This window comes from Sinohyriopsis cumingii, chromosome 5 (genome assembly GCF_028554795.1).
Source record: "Sinohyriopsis cumingii isolate HCF-2022 chromosome 5, ASM2855479v2, whole genome shotgun sequence".
Taxonomy (NCBI): domain Eukaryota; kingdom Metazoa; phylum Mollusca; class Bivalvia; order Unionida; family Unionidae; genus Sinohyriopsis; species Sinohyriopsis cumingii.
In genome coordinates this window covers 59,123,099-59,140,755 of record NC_142965.1, presented here as the reverse complement: position 1 = coordinate 59,140,755, position 17,657 = coordinate 59,123,099, and the positions used below count along the sequence as shown (strand labels likewise).

The 17,657-nt window shown below is 32.7% G+C and overlaps 1 protein-coding gene across 2 annotated transcripts in view; it reads left to right on the top strand.

Annotated features, from left to right (window-relative positions):
• LOC149799252 (uncharacterized) overlaps window positions 1-17,657 on the top strand; it is a 235,585-nt gene that overhangs the window by 174,779 nt on the left and 43,149 nt on the right. The window contains exons 2-3 of one of the 2 annotated variants that reach the window (XM_089958533.1): window positions 15,693-15,858; window positions 17,184-17,657. In XM_089958533.1, coding sequence (XP_089814659.1) covers window positions 15,693-15,858; window positions 17,184-17,200 — 183 coding nt within the window. In that variant the 3' untranslated portion in view covers window positions 17,201-17,657. The remainder of the gene's footprint in view (window positions 1-15,692; window positions 15,859-17,183) is intronic. The other variant, XM_089958532.1, reaches the window with a different exon arrangement.

Sequence of the window (17,657 nt, the reverse complement as noted above, 5' to 3'; positions counted from 1 at the left end):
ATGTTCCTTTAGCAACAATTTCATATTAAACATTTTCCTGTAGTACAATGTCACATTAAATATTTTCCTTTAGCGACAATGTCATACTGAACATTTGCCTTTAGCCACAATGTCATATTGAACATTTTCCTGTAGTACAATGTCATATTAAACATTTTCCTGTAGCCACAATGTCATATTAAACATTTTCCTGTAGTACAATGTCATATTAAACATTTTTCTGTAGTACAATGTCATGTTAAACATTTTCCTGTAGTACAATGTCACATTAAACATTTTCCTGTAGTACAATGTCACATTAAACATTTTCCTTTAGCAACAATATCATATTAAACATTTTCCTGTAGTACAATGTTATATTAAACATTTTTCTGTAGTACAATGTCATATTCAACATTTTCCTGTAGTACAATGTCACATTAAACATTTTCCTTTTGCAACAGTATCATATTAAACATTTTCCTGTAGTACAATGTCATATTAAACAGTTTCCTGTAGTACAATGTCATATTAAACATTTTTCTGTAGTACAATGTCATATTAAACATTTTCCTGCAGTACAATGTCACATTAAACATTTTCCTTTAGCAACAATATCATATTAAACATTTTCCTGTAGTACAATGTCACATTAAACATTTTCCTGTAGTACAATGTCACATTAAACATTTTCCTGTAGTACAATGTCACATTAAACATTTTCCTGTAGTACAATGTCACACTAATCATTTTCCTTTAGCGACAATGTCATACTGAATATTTTTCTTTAGCCACAATGTTATATTGAACATTTTCATGCAGTACAATGTCACATTAAACATTTTCCTTTAGCCACAATGTCGTATTGAACATTTTCCTTTAGTACAATGTCACATTAAACATTTTCCTGTAGTACAATGTCATATAAAACATTTTCCTTTAGCTACAATGTCATATTAAACATTTTCCTTTAGTACAATGTCACATTAAATATTTTCCTTTAGTACAATGTCACATTAAACATTTTCCTGTAGTACAATGTCACATTAAACATGTTCCTTTAGCAACAATTTCATATTAAACATTTTCCTGTAGTACAATGTCACATTAAACATTTTCCTTTAGCGACAATGTCATACTGAACATTTGCCTTTAGCCACAATGTCATATTGAACATTTTCCTGTAATACAATGTCATATTAAACATTTTCCTGTAGCCACAATGTCATATTAAACATTTTCCTGTAGTACAATGTCATATTGAACATTTTTCTGTAGTACAATGTCATGTTAAACATTTTCCTGTAGTACAATGTCACATTAAACATTTTCCTTTAGCAACAATATCATATTAAACATTTTCCTGTAGTACAATGTCATATTAAACATTTTCCTGTAGTACAATGTCACATTAAACATTTTCCTGTAGTACAATGTTATATTAAACATTTTTCTGTAGTACAATGTCATATTAAACATTTTCCTTTTGCAACAATATCATATTAAACATTTTCCTGTAGTACAATGTCATATTAAACAGTTTCCTGTAGTACAATGTCATATTAAACATTTTTCTGTAGTGCAATGTCATATTAAACATTTTCCTGCAGTACAATGTCACATTAAACATTTTCCTTTAGCAACAATATCATATTAAACATTTTCCTGTAGTACAATGTCACATTAAACATTTTCCTGTAGTACAATGTCACATTAAACATTTTCCTGTAGTACAATGTCACATTAAACATTTTCCTGTAGTACAATGTCACATTAAACATTTTCCTGTAGTACAATGTCACATTAAACATTTTCCTGTAGTACAATGTCATATAAAACATTTTCCTTTAGCTACAATGTCATATTAAACATTTTCCTTTAGTACAATGTCACATTAAATATTTTCCTTTAGTACAATGTCACATTAAACATTTTCCTGTAGCGACAATGTCACATTAAACATGTTCCTTTAGCAACAATTTCATATTAAACATTTTCCTGTAGTACAATGTCACATTAAATATTTTCCTTTAGCGACAATGTCATACTGAACATTTGCCTTTAGCCACAATGTCATATTGAACATTTTCCTGTAGTACAATGTCATATTAAACATTTTCCTGTAGCCACAATGTCATATTAAACATTTTCCTGTAGTACAATGTCATATTAAACATTTTTCTGTAGTACAATGTCATGTTAAACATTTTCCTGTAGTACAATGTCACATTAAACATTTTCCTGTAGTACAATGTCACATTAAACATTTTCCTTTAGCGACAATGTCATACTGAACATTTGCCTTTAGCCACAATGTCATATTGAACATTTTCCTGTAATACAATGTCATATTAAACATTTTCCTGTAGCCACAATGTCATATTAAACATTTTCCTGTAGTACAATGTCATATTGAACATTTTTCTGTAGTACAATGTCATGTTAAACATTTTCCTGTAGTACAATGTCACATTAAACATTTTCCTTTAGCAACAATATCATATTAAACATTTTCCTGTAGTACAATGTCATATTAAACATTTTCCTGTAGTACAATGTCACATTAAACATTTTCCTGTAGTACAATGTTATATTAAACATTTTTCTGTAGTACAATGTCATATTAAACATTTTCCTTTTGCAACAATATCATATTAAACATTTTCCTGTAGTACAATGTCATATTAAACAGTTTCCTGTAGTACAATGTCATATTAAACATTTTTCTGTAGTGCAATGTCATATTAAACATTTTCCTGCAGTACAATGTCACATTAAACATTTTCCTTTAGCAACAATATCATATTAAACATTTTCCTGTAGTACAATGTCACATTAAACATTTTCCTGTAGTACAATGTCACATTAAACATTTTCCTGTAGTACAATGTCACATTAAACATTTTCCTGTAGTACAATGTCACATTAAACATTTTCCTGTAGTACAATGTCACATTAAACATTTTCCTGTAGTACAATGTCATATAAAACATTTTCCTTTAGCTACAATGTCATATTAAACATTTTCCTTTAGTACAATGTCACATTAAATATTTTCCTTTAGTACAATGTCACATTAAACATTTTCCTGTAGCGACAATGTCACATTAAACATGTTCCTTTAGCAACAATTTCATATTAAACATTTTCCTGTAGTACAATGTCACATTAAATATTTTCCTTTAGCGACAATGTCATACTGAACATTTGCCTTTAGCCACAATGTCATATTGAACATTTTCCTGTAGTACAATGTCATATTAAACATTTTCCTGTAGCCACAATGTCATATTAAACATTTTCCTGTAGTACAATGTCATATTAAACATTTTTCTGTAGTACAATGTCATGTTAAACATTTTCCTGTAGTACAATGTCACATTAAACATTTTCCTGTAGTACAATGTCACATTAAACATTTTCCTTTAGCAACAATATCATATTAAACATTTTCCTGTAGTACAATGTTATATTAAACATTTTTCTGTAGTACAATGTCATATTCAACATTTTCCTGTAGTACAATGTCACATTAAACATTTTCCTTTTGCAACAGTATCATATTAAACATTTTCCTGTAGTACAATGTCATATTAAACAGTTTCCTGTAGTACAATGTCATATTAAACATTTTTCTGTAGTACAATGTCATATTAAACATTTTCCTGCAGTACAATGTCACATTAAACATTTTCCTTTAGCAACAATATCATATTAAACATTTTCCTGTAGTACAATGTCACATTAAACATTTTCCTGTAGTACAATGTCATATAAAACATTTTCCTTTAGCTACAATGTCATATTAAACATTTTCCTTTAGTACAATGTCACATTAAATATTTTCCTTTAGTACAATGTCACATTAAACATTTTCCTGTAGCGACAATGTCACATTAAACATGTTCCTTTAGCAACAATTTCATATTAAACATTTTCCTGTAGTACAATGTCACATTAAATATTTTCCTTTAGCGACAATGTCATACTGAACATTTGCCTTTAGCCACAATGTCATATTGAACATTTTCCTGTAGTACAATGTCATATTAAACATTTTCCTGTAGCCACAATGTCATATTAAACATTTTCCTGTAGTACAATGTCATATTAAACATTTTTCTGTAGTACAATGTCATGTTAAACATTTTCCTGTAGTACAATGTCACATTAAACATTTTCCTGTAGTACAATGTCACATTAAACATTTTCCTTTAGCAACAATATCATATTAAACATTTTCCTGTAGTACAATGTTATATTAAACATTTTTCTGTAGTACAATGTCATATTCAACATTTTCCTGTAGTACAATGTCACATTAAACATTTTCCTTTTGCAACAGTATCATATTAAACATTTTCCTGTAGTACAATGTCATATTAAACAGTTTCCTGTAGTACAATGTCATATTAAACATTTTTCTGTAGTACAATGTCATATTAAACATTTTCCTGCAGTACAATGTCACATTAAACATTTTCCTTTAGCAACAATATCATATTAAACATTTTCCTGTAGTACAATGTCACATTAAACATTTTCCTGTAGTACAATGTCACATTAAACATTTTCCTGTAGTACAATGTCACATTAAACATTTTCCTGTAGTACAATGTCACACTAATCATTTTCCTTTAGCGACAATGTCATACTGAATATTTTTCTTTAGCCACAATGTTATATTGAACATTTTCATGCAGTACAATGTCACATTAAACATTTTCCTTTAGCCACAATGTCGTATTGAACATTTTCCTTTAGTACAATGTCACATTAAACATTTTCCTGTAGTACAATGTCATATAAAACATTTTCCTTTAGCTACAATGTCATATTAAACATTTTCCTTTAGTACAATGTCACATTAAATATTTTCCTTTAGTACAATGTCACATTAAACATTTTCCTGTAGTACAATGTCACATTAAACATGTTCCTTTAGCAACAATTTCATATTAAACATTTTCCTGTAGTACAATGTCACATTAAACATTTTCCTTTAGCGACAATGTCATACTGAACATTTGCCTTTAGCCACAATGTCATATTGAACATTTTCCTGTAATACAATGTCATATTAAACATTTTCCTGTAGCCACAATGTCATATTAAACATTTTCCTGTAGTACAATGTCATATTGAACATTTTTCTGTAGTACAATGTCATGTTAAACATTTTCCTGTAGTACAATGTCACATTAAACATTTTCCTTTAGCAACAATATCATATTAAACATTTTCCTGTAGTACAATGTCATATTAAACATTTTCCTGTAGTACAATGTCACATTAAACATTTTCCTGTAGTACAATGTTATATTAAACATTTTTCTGTAGTACAATGTCATATTAAACATTTTCCTTTTGCAACAATATCATATTAAACATTTTCCTGTAGTACAATGTCATATTAAACAGTTTCCTGTAGTACAATGTCATATTAAACATTTTTCTGTAGTGCAATGTCATATTAAACATTTTCCTGCAGTACAATGTCACATTAAACATTTTCCTTTAGCAACAATATCATATTAAACATTTTCCTGTAGTACAATGTCACATTAAACATTTTCCTGTAGTACAATGTCACATTAAACATTTTCCTGTAGTACAATGTCACATTAAACATTTTCCTGTAGTACAATGTCACATTAAACATTTTCCTGTAGTACAATGTCACATTAAACATTTTCCTGTAGTACAATGTCATATAAAACATTTTCCTTTAGCTACAATGTCATATTAAACATTTTCCTTTAGTACAATGTCACATTAAATATTTTCCTTTAGTACAATGTCACATTAAACATTTTCCTGTAGCGACAATGTCACATTAAACATGTTCCTTTAGCAACAATTTCATATTAAACATTTTCCTGTAGTACAATGTCACATTAAATATTTTCCTTTAGCGACAATGTCATACTGAACATTTGCCTTTAGCCACAATGTCATATTGAACATTTTCCTGTAGTACAATGTCATATTAAACATTTTCCTGTAGCCACAATGTCATATTAAACATTTTCCTGTAGTACAATGTCATATTAAACATTTTTCTGTAGTACAATGTCATGTTAAACATTTTCCTGTAGTACAATGTCACATTAAACATTTTCCTGTAGTACAATGTCACATTAAACATTTTCCTTTAGCAACAATATCATATTAAACATTTTCCTGTAGTACAATGTTATATTAAACATTTTTCTGTAGTACAATGTCATATTCAACATTTTCCTGTAGTACAATGTCACATTAAACATTTTCCTTTTGCAACAGTATCATATTAAACATTTTCCTGTAGTACAATGTCATATTAAACAGTTTCCTGTAGTACAATGTCATATTAAACATTTTTCTGTAGTACAATGTCATATTAAACATTTTCCTGCAGTACAATGTCACATTAAACATTTTCCTTTAGCAACAATATCATATTAAACATTTTCCTGTAGTACAATGTCACATTAAACATTTTCCTGTAGTACAATGTCACATTAAACATTTTCCTGTAGTACAATGTCACATTAAACATTTTCCTGTAGTACAATGTCACACTAATCATTTTCCTTTAGCGACAATGTCATACTGAATATTTTTCTTTAGCCACAATGTTATATTGAACATTTTCATGCAGTACAATGTCACATTAAACATTTTCCTTTAGCCACAATGTCGTATTGAACATTTTCCTTTAGTACAATGTCACATTAAACATTTTCCTTTAGTACAATGTCACATTAAACATTTTCATGTAGCCACAATGTCATATTAATATTTTCCTTTAGTACAATGTCACATTAAACATTTTCATTTAGTACAATGTCATATTAAATATTTTCCCTTAGCGATAATGTCATATTAAATATTTTTCTTTAGCCACAATGTCACATTAAACATTTTCATTTAGTACAATGTCAAATTAGACATTTTCCTTTGGCCACAATGTCATATTAAACATTTTCATTTAGCTACAGTGCCATAGTAATCACTTTCATGTTAGACGCAGTGACGTACTAAATACTTTCCTTTAACCAGAACTAATTATTCCTATATATTAACGTCTGAAGTGAGAAACAAATTTCAGATGCTGTCAGTTTAAGTTTGAGAGGATTTATTTATTTGAATTATTTTTTTGAGTTAAAAATGCTCTGTGATTTCAGAATCAAATAAATATATTGGGGTTGTTGTGAATTCATTTTTTATTTTATCTTTGTGATACCTCAAAACTCTTCGCACATCAGTGATATTTCACCTACATTGATACATCAGCACATTCAAAATTAAAATTCGTTCCGAACACGGTTGGAATTCATTTGGAACACTCGATACTTTTGGATTGTGATAGAATTTTTAGGTCTTTTTTAGGTTCAATTCACAATACCATAAGTTCTTTGTTCAATTTTCACTTTGCGTTCTTGAGAAATAAATTAGTTTTTGAATTTTACAAAACTAGTTAATTTTTCCCTCTCTTATATTACTTAGTTAAAGAGCATAGTGTCGTTATGTATGTATGCATGTATGCTAAACATGCGTACTATGGTGTCGAATGCAATGAGTCTGTGATATCTTAACTTAGCTGGTTTAAATATCAGACATGTGATATATCAAATATGGGATATATGATGTTTATGCATACAAATGAATGGATATGATTATGGTGACACAGACTTGTTTAAAGAAGGACACGTTCGAAGATCAGGAGAATGATCAAATTTATTTAAAAATTAATACCAAGAAAGCGACAAAACAGATAATTAGATATCAAACTCTGCAGACACATATCTGCAGTTTCTATCCAGCGACGACTATGTTAATTTGACGATCTGGTGACATTTAGGCGGAGCAATTGCTGTCTGGTTTCCCTTTTGAATCTTTAATCACACCGATCCATTTCCCTCTGTACGCGCGCCTGATAATCACCAGACGCAGAAAAACCCAGATTTACCATTAAATTTGTAAGAGGAATTTCCGGGTATGAAGTGGAAGATCTAAATTTTATGCTACGAATTCTATGTTGTATTTTAGTTTACGCCTTTTTACACGTGAAAGATCTTGGTTAAAATTTGGGACAATGAAGTTGCCCGTAATATAAGTTGCCCGTCACAACTATACTCAAACCAGGACATGACTGTATAGAGAGCTCGAAATGTATGAGGTTCAAAGTACCATTCCTTTAAATCCTTAAATCTAAAACTCGAATAACATATGAATGTCAAAATGAAAGTTTGTAATGTACTGTATTTGGAAATACTAGGTTTTAAGATAAGACAGTGAAAAAAGGAAGAAAAATTGAGATGCCATGGCGGACCAGACGAGTTAAGTTTGAGAGGATCGGTTGTGGTTAACTGTAGTATACCACTGACTTCAGTCGGTTATAATAAAAATCTTTACTTGAAAACAAAGAAACCAGTAAAAACTAGTTTCGAGTACGTTCCGCTAGATTCAGTCCTGTCTTTGGTAAATTAGTTTTGCGAACATTTTCTCGACACATTCTGTCGACGAGTTTAGAAGGATTCCGACTCTCGCGACTGTCAAACAATACAGTTGATGACCCAAACATTCCACCATGTAGCCGTCTTCGTCACGATTTGTACATTTCTTTCGACGACCATGATTACAAAAAGAAAGGACAGAGGAAATATTTGTGGACACGCAAACTAAAAATGAATCTATAACATACTAATCGGTACCAAAGCAAGTCAATACTTCATCAATAAGCCTTTTACTGGACGGGGAAATTTATACGGATGCATATCTAGTTATATCAAAAAACACCTCAAGCGTTTTTAAACTCCTGATTTAACAAGTTCTTTTGTCAAAGTATTCAAAAAAGGCTTTAAACTCCTAGCCGATCATAAAACATATCACCAATCCTCTCGTTCAAATCATTTCACATTTTCTTCGTTTTCTTCACTGCTTGATCTTATACCCAAGTAGGGGTCAATTGGCATTTATTTTCCCCTTTTCATACAGTTCAAACTCCTATCCGGACATTCAGAAATCCCGATAAGTCATCAAAATATATGACTAAAATATTTACATGACCGTTGGATCAAACGATTCACGGACCGGACTGCAGATGAATGCAGTCTGTTAGTCATGAAGGGGTCTTTAAACACGTTCATGGCAGAATAAATGGGCGCTACGTGCATTTCCCAATGCGGCACCGAAGCAGCTTGGCCAGTATCGAACCCTCGACTCTTAGAATAAGAGTCCGACTTTCCGCCAACTGTCTTCGCATCAATCCAAAGATCTCGAACGAATCATTCCTTGGTTTATGTGTGGTGATGATGTGAAAAAATATTACGGGGAACAATTGTCCCTATTTTTTTAAACACGCTTTTACCTGTTTCAAAATGCATACATAAAATACAAGATACCATTCCTGGCACAAACATTTGTACATCCACTTCCTACCCGGAAATTCCTCTCACATTTTTAGTGGCATGATAATGTGTTATACTTAAGAAAATTAGTTTAGCCCTGCCTTCGGGAAATTCCAGATGTTTTCTGTCAAAGCTGTGCAAAGAATATTTAAAAAATCTGCAACCGCATGAAGGAGATGGGGGCGAGGCAAACAAAATTTAAAAGGACAAGACTTTAAAGTGACGCCAGTGAGTGAATGGGTAAGCTAACATCCCACTGTCGGATTGCTGTGATTTACTATTTTGGGGTGTGTTTAAATCTTATTGCAGTTTTGCAGATATGCCCACGTATTCAGAGCAATGAATTCGCCAGATTAATGGACTTATACTAAAAAAAGTCCTATTGGAGTTATCGCTCATACTGAAGACATGGCAGTTAGGCAGTGATTGCTAAGTCTATATCCCTGAAGCGAATGCCAAAGACAAATGACACATTCACTGTAGTTAGACTTGGAAATTCAGTCCATTATTTACCGGATTGAAGGGAATAAATTAAGGTTTAGTATATTTTTTTACCAGATAAGCCTCGATCAAATCAGTTCTCAGTAGGGCATATTTAATCTGTCTGGATATATGTTTTGTGTTCTAACATTTACGTATACAGTGCTGCTTTCTTTGCTCGTCATGGCGAATCCGCACATTTTGTGTTACATGTTCCCAGACCACCACCACCACAACCCATTGACCCCCACCCTTCGACGCTAATAAAGCTTACGAACATTTGATCTCGAGTATTTGAAAATGTCACTGTAACTGCAATATTAACATTCGGCCACTCCAAGAGACACATCATTTCCCATTTGGCCTCTCCAAGAGACACATCTTTTTAGAGGGTTATCACATGGCCAACCCAAATTCCAAATTTGGTGAATTTGCAGCATACGATCTGTTTACAAATGAATTTAAAATAGAGTTACAGACAAACAGACAGACGGAGCTAGTTACAATATCTCAAGCTTTTTGAAATTCGTGTATATACAGATTTGTGGTAACCACGTACAATGACAATAAACCCGTTCAGGTTGTGTTTTTTTTTCTTTCTTCTTTCTTCCTTTCTTTTCTTCAAGTGGATAGATATTAGTCTTTTACAAAATAACCGATGTATTTGTAGTTCGTTCGTAAAAGATTGTAATCTGTCACTTACATATTCTAAAAATAGATCCTAATAAACAAAATAATCTCAAGTCAATAGCATTATTTTTAGAATCATGAAGCAAATAAAAGGATGGGTAGGCAATGCAAATACGAACAACAGAACGTGACAAAGAATTATATATAAAGAAAACAGATAGAATTACATACATGGACAAAACGTTTATTCTGAGAAAACGATCTGGATTATGTTCCATAGAAACTAATGACTGATCTGCATGGAAGGCCAATACAAGGTCACTAGAAAATAAACAAAGTCCATGCACTGTGTATACAGCTTCAATAAAGCAGAAACACGGTCCGAGAGGCCGTACCTACATGCCAACGAGAACTATCTGGTAATTGTGGCACAGCTCAGTAGTTAACGTATTGAATGTATACATCCTTTGCGCCTAGGTGCGAGGATTGTAGACATAAATTTACGTTGTTTGAATGAAATGCTTAGTTGAGAAAAGCGCTGAGATCCTAGTGTGCCGGTTAATTATACTGCAGTTTATCAAGTCAAAGTGCTATTCACACCAGGTATATGTGTATTGCGCTGAAAAATACAGTAGGTTCGGGGCTTCTTTCGTTCATTTGTTTTATATTAAAAAGCAAACGACAATTGATCACGTGGTTCAACATTAGGACAAGCAGATGGAAAGCTTTATGGAAAGCTAATTGCCAATTTATATAGATAAGATCGTAAAAGACGAATATTCTGCCCTATTACGTGCGGCATGCAAACGAGAGGTAGACGTGACATGCGTACCTACCTATATACACACGCACACATTCATACATACATACATACATACATACATACATACATACACACATACATACTTTACATGCATGCCTGGAAGAAGAAGAAAAAAACATTTAGACGTTTGACGAACCGAGAGAGAGAGAGAGGAGAGATTGCGTCATATTTGTTTCACTTTGTTTATCATAAAATCAAATTACCTGTGTGGCAAGATCGATCAAATTAGATTTACGAATATAATATGGACAAAAGAAAATTTGGCAGGTGCCTCAGTAGTCCGGATGAAGATCAGGAGTTCTAGTTGTAATTAGCAGACAGACAGAATTCAACTGCAGATACAAAGTGAAGAACAAAAACAAATAAAGCAAAAATAATATCGTTCTTTGGAAATGCTTTCCATGAACTTTTATAAAATACCAATTGAGAAAACATTATGTGTGGAATGTGTTTAGATTTGTAGGGAAAAGTCTTGTACATGGCAAATTGTCTCTTCCTTTAATTCGCAGCACAGACACCAGAGCTGGCCGCATTGATTTTATTCCTGCATGAGTACAAAGGGAAGAAGCTGAAAAAGTACAATACAGAGATATATTGACATTTTTTATTCTCTCTCTCTTTCTCTCTCTCTCTCTCTCTCTCTCTCTCTCTCTCTCTCTCTCTCTCTCTCTCTCACACACACACAATTTTACTTTCAATAGCGCTTAATCGCGTATTCCGTTTAATTAAATTTTGATAAATAAAAAATGTCCTTATTACGTATTGTATAGATTAATACATAACAGATCTTGACTTATTTTTCTTTTTCCTTATTTTATTTTTATGGCATTCTAACTTCTTCACGTTATTGTGAGAGAAAATAGAAGTATTGTTCGACATACATTGTGTCCATATCTATTTGTGAAAATTAACCCGTGTGCATCAGAGACGCACAACAATACTTCGGTTTGGCTGAGTTTAGTCCGTATTCCGTTATTTTGCATGCAAAGCATTTAAGGGTTCTAGCATGATATTGTTCGGTTGGGTTTTCCCACTTTATGTACTTTTGCGTCTGAGCTCCAACCTTATGTGAAACACTTAACTGTGAAAACTTAATCCACTTTAAGTAGTATCATGCATGTCATATGCTTTACTATAGGAACGAAACCAGGAAATAGTGTATATTTTGAAATGCAGTTTAAAGATTCTTTAAGGTTTCCTAAACGAGGAATAAGTTTTCTTTTTATGTAATGGTGTTGCCATTATAAAAGTTAGATTACACGCACAAATAATTATTTGCAAAATATATCAAGATTGAAGAGATGGCCATATCAGAATCAAAGGGAGAAAACTCTTAAGGTTGTTGTTGTTTTGGCTTTAACGCCGTTTTGCAGTGCAAGAAAGGTTAAATACACGGTGACCGGTATCACGTTTGGATAAAGAACCTGGGAAAAACCCGGTAAAACCCACGGGAAGCTATTGGCAAGCTTTCTTACATACCTACATTGGCCGAGCCCGAGGCTCGAACCCACGTGAACAGCGGTGAGATGGCAGTGATTGGTAAAGGCGAGTAATTTAGACTACTCGGCAATCGAGGCATCACACTCTTAAGGAAGTGTGATCTATTCGTTTATAAGCACATGCAGCAAGAGTAAAATACACAGGTACGCAATATTTACCTTGCAATTCTACTCAAACAGATAATCATGTTCTCCTCCTGCCCTTAACGGCATGAGTTCACGCTGTTTCGTCAGCAATTCTGTTAAGATGGCGAAAAGACATGAACATTGTATTCTTTGAAACATAATTTACGCCACTAGATACGAAAGTTGTGATGCCTTTATACAATCGCTCTTTAAAACACAATAGCAAAAGAAAGTCAGGGCTGGACTAAGGTCTTTGGGGGCCCTGTGCACAGGCAACATAGGGGTCCTTAGCTATCATGCATTGTCCATAGATATGGTTACAGTGCTATTAACAACACTGCCTGTGAAATGAGATGATAATATACGAGGCCCCTTGAGCCTCGGGAACCCTGGGCACAATGCCTACTTTGCCCTATGGATAATCCGGCCCTGAAGAACGTAATCAATTCTACTTGATGAAATCTAGATCTTCTGAGGCTGCCACTAGACTAATTCTACATCGTGATGACTAGAAATATTGGTAGCATTGACAAAGGTGTAATAATGTATTAAATAATAGGAAATATAACATTGTAAAATTCCCTATGGAACTTGTAACCAGAGTACAATAAACTTTTTTGCTAAATCAACTTATTTTATTTCAATAGTTACATGCATGTTATATATATATATATATATATATATATATATATATATATATATATATATATATATATATATATATATATATATATATATATATATTTCAAGTGATGTCTTTGATTCTTTATGCATCACATTTTTCACTTGTGTGTGTGTGTGTGTGTGTGAGAGAGAGAGAGAGAGGGGGGGGGGTAAGAGAGAGTTGTTTTCCAAAACTGAGGACAGCATCTCTCTTTGTAAATATTGTGCGGAGATAAAGGTAATTCAAAAGTCCCTCATTGTGGAAGATGAGCGTTTCTCTTTAGTTTTTATTTAGTAGCGATGTAAGGTGAAACAGACGTTTTTATTTAGTAGCGATTTAAGGTGAAACAGACGTTTTTATTTAGTAGCGATGTAAGGTGAAACAGGCGTTTTTATTTAGTAACGATGTAAGGTGAAACAGACGTTTTTATTTAGCATCGATGTAAGGTGAAACAGGCGTTTTTATTTAGTAACGATGTAAGGTGAAACAGGCGTTTTTATTTAGTAGCGATTTAAGGTGAAACAGACGTTTTTATTAGCAGCGATGTAAGGTGAAACAGACGTTTTTATTTAGAGCGATGTAAGGTGAAACAGACGTTTTTATTTAGCAGCGACGTAAGGTGAAACAGACGTTTTTATTTAGCAGCGATGTAAGGTGAAACAGGCGTTTTTATTTAGTAACGATGTAAGGTGAAACAGGCGTTTTTATTTAGTAGCGATTTAAGGTGAAACAGACGTTTTTATTAGCAGCGATGTAAGGTGAAACAGACGTTTTTATTTAGAGCGATGTAAGGTGAAACAGACGTTTTTATTTAGCAGCGACGTAAGGTGAAACAGACGATTTTATTTAGAGCAGTGTAAGGTGAAACAAACGTTTTTATTTAAAGGAATAATTCATAGTAAATGTCTTCATATAACTACTCCAATACATTCCTTCTCCGGGTCCTACTGTGACATTCGTCTCAAATATCACCAAGATTCACCTCTCAGCGCGGTCGAAACCCGTTCATATTTCTTTCCTAAGTTTTATTTTCATATATTACTGCATCAGTCATCCTATGAAAGAATCCCCTGATATTTGATGTAATCATTTCCCTGGAAAATTATCTGTTCTATGAATAAAGATGAAACTTTTGTTCGCTATAATGAACCAGTTCCTGGACTGGCGACATGCCGGGTTTTCCTATTAGCAGCGCTGAAGCCGCAATCGGCGCGAGGCAAATTTATTTGCCCATATTTTTTATTTTATTTATCCCGGTTAATATTTTGTGTTTGACGGTATAAGGGATAACAGTATTCACTGCTGTTTCGAATTGTGGACATATTTATGGTTACAAAATGTTTCTTCATCGCAAAAGTATCTTCACATTCGCGCCCTTAACCCGCCAAATTTTTTTTTTACAAAATTAGCATGCCTTGAATCAGTGGTGTAATCAACTCCACAATCTTGCACTCAATTAGAGGCAGCTTCTCAATGTGTCAATTATGATACGTATGGAGCGGAATGACTGATTGATTTAGGACCAGAAAGTGTTCAAATGCACTGTTTCGATTGAATCTCATGTTTAGAAAAACAAATACAATGATAGCAAATATCACTTGCTAGCTATCTAGATAGATGTATTAATAAATTCTGAAAAGCAATTAGATACCGATTCTCTAATTCATACTCAACTTACATGTTAAGAAAAGCATTAGCAATGACGCTGTTCTTACGTGAAGAAAGAAAGTACACATATCAGCGATAAGCTATTTTATTTTCAGTGTCAAACATATATTTTATAATGGCAGATATTTATTTTGGAAAACTAATACAATGTAGAATCTCGATTTCGTTTTGTTATGAACATTAATGAGAAGACGATAGCAGAAACATTGGGAGGAGAAGTTTTGAAACATTATAATCAAGGTTAAGTAAAAGAAATTGTTTAAAGCGGATCATCATTAGACGTCATCTGTAATAAATAATGTAATGATAAGCCCTTGTTAATGAGTCATTTTATTATAAGGACTAAGTTTTAGGCAACGAGTTCTTGTTAATAAGTCATTGTATTACAAGGACTAACTTTTATATAAATATTTCTGGTTTCTTTACAGACTGTGTACAGGAGGTGGCTGTGTTCGGTTTATGTTCCTTATTATGAGAATGGGGAACGAATATTTCCTTGTGGGGAATTCTGCGATGCTGTTACAGAATTTTGTCCGTTCTTTCGTCCAGTTACTTTAGATACTCAGACAGGTGAACCAAGTTTTTTATGCAAAGGTGAGTAGGGTAAAGTAGAGCATTATTTTTGGATGGATGTTCCTGCTGTTCCTAACAAAAGATCCCAACCATCAAAGGTCAAATAGGGAAGTTTTTGTTTAACTTAATTTTTAATCTTCCGTTCCTGAAAATCGTATTCTTTCTTCTTAGAAAATTATGCTGCATAGTACTTGCGTTTAAAACTATGACTCACGAAAGTTAACGTAGGTATTACATGCCCATGATATGTGTACGGAATTGTACGTCTGACAAGATCAAGAAACTTGCTAACGTGGGGGTTATATTTTGGGGATTTTGTGATTCGTTATGAAATCAATAGTGATTATGTATATCCAAGAAATTTAAACGTCCAATCATATTCCAAAAGACAACGTTTGTTTATTTTGCTCAATTTGAACACCAGTTCTGACACTAAGGAGATATTTGTCTTTCAGTCTTACACTTCTGGGGGAAACACTTCGTCTCTGACGCTTGTATTATAATCTTGCTTAGACTGAGAAAAAAAATTCATCACATAAATATTTTAGTAAACATTTTGAGTAATAGCGGTGACTCTTCGAAAATAATCTGCAGTTTATCCTACTGGTAAATCGGGAATCTAGCCCAGCTTAAATTTAAACTCGCATCTCCTTGGATCATATTTCGCCATGTTATATTTGATATTCGTTGCTCTTATTTCTTCATCATAAATATACAACAAAGTGGTTTAATAAAGATATGTGTCTGCAATTAAAATGTATTTATTATATACTTAGGTATGAAATACAAATATTCGTGAAATATCAATCATTATTTGCGTCGATGTAAATTATAAATGCAACAATAAAAACGAATAATTTACAAGCTAGAGCAAATAAATATAAATTGCAATACTTTTCAGCCATGGAAATTTGTTTCTGTTAAAGTTACTTGATTCTTCGCCATTTGTGTCTCTGTGAAGTTACTTCCCCTTACCACATCAACATCGTGAAAAACCTGCTGTGATAAATTGTTGAATCGGAGCAAACTAATTAACAAAATGTCAAAAATGAAAATTACTACAAGAGGTTAGGTAATCATACCTTTGTTTAATTAGCAGATACTGATATATTGTACTGAAAAGTGATTTTAACCTTCTATGCTTCCATTCCAAATGTTGTGTGTAATAAAAGCAAATATTTCTTCCTGCGTAATACCGGATATATTTCATCGTGATGTACAAAAAGTGTTTATTTTAATTCGTGTCGTCTCCTCACGTTAAGATATTACGCTGTTTCTACCACATGATGAACCTTAGCCGGTATGGTTGCAAGGGATGAAAATATATTCTATGTATTCTTTGACAGGGGGCCACTTCATTTAGCCAGTGCTTTTAGAATGACATCAAACGTAACCGACAACCCTGTCGCAGCCAATGTAGGTAATGGTTTTGGTGATTTTGGACAATCGCACTCTTTCTTAATTTTAATTCGAAAATCGAAACTTCTTTTGGAGAAACTCGGCGGAAGAAGCGGATATTCGATCTACACACAATATTCTTCAATAAAGATGAACAATTTTCATTTTTAACCTTTTTTGACCCTTGAATATGTGAAGCGCTATTTTGGTTTAAGAATCTATTTATACAGCCCACATTTTTATAAATGTGTGGTCTAATTGTAAAATACAACAGGAACGTACATATTTCTGATAAAGACACATGAGATTTAATGATTTTCTGCCACTCTGAATTAAACTCCTGAATTCCTCACACACACTGGGTTAACGGACTCTACTTCGAATGAAATCTGCCGATCTGTCAATGTCGCCTGCATTAGTCA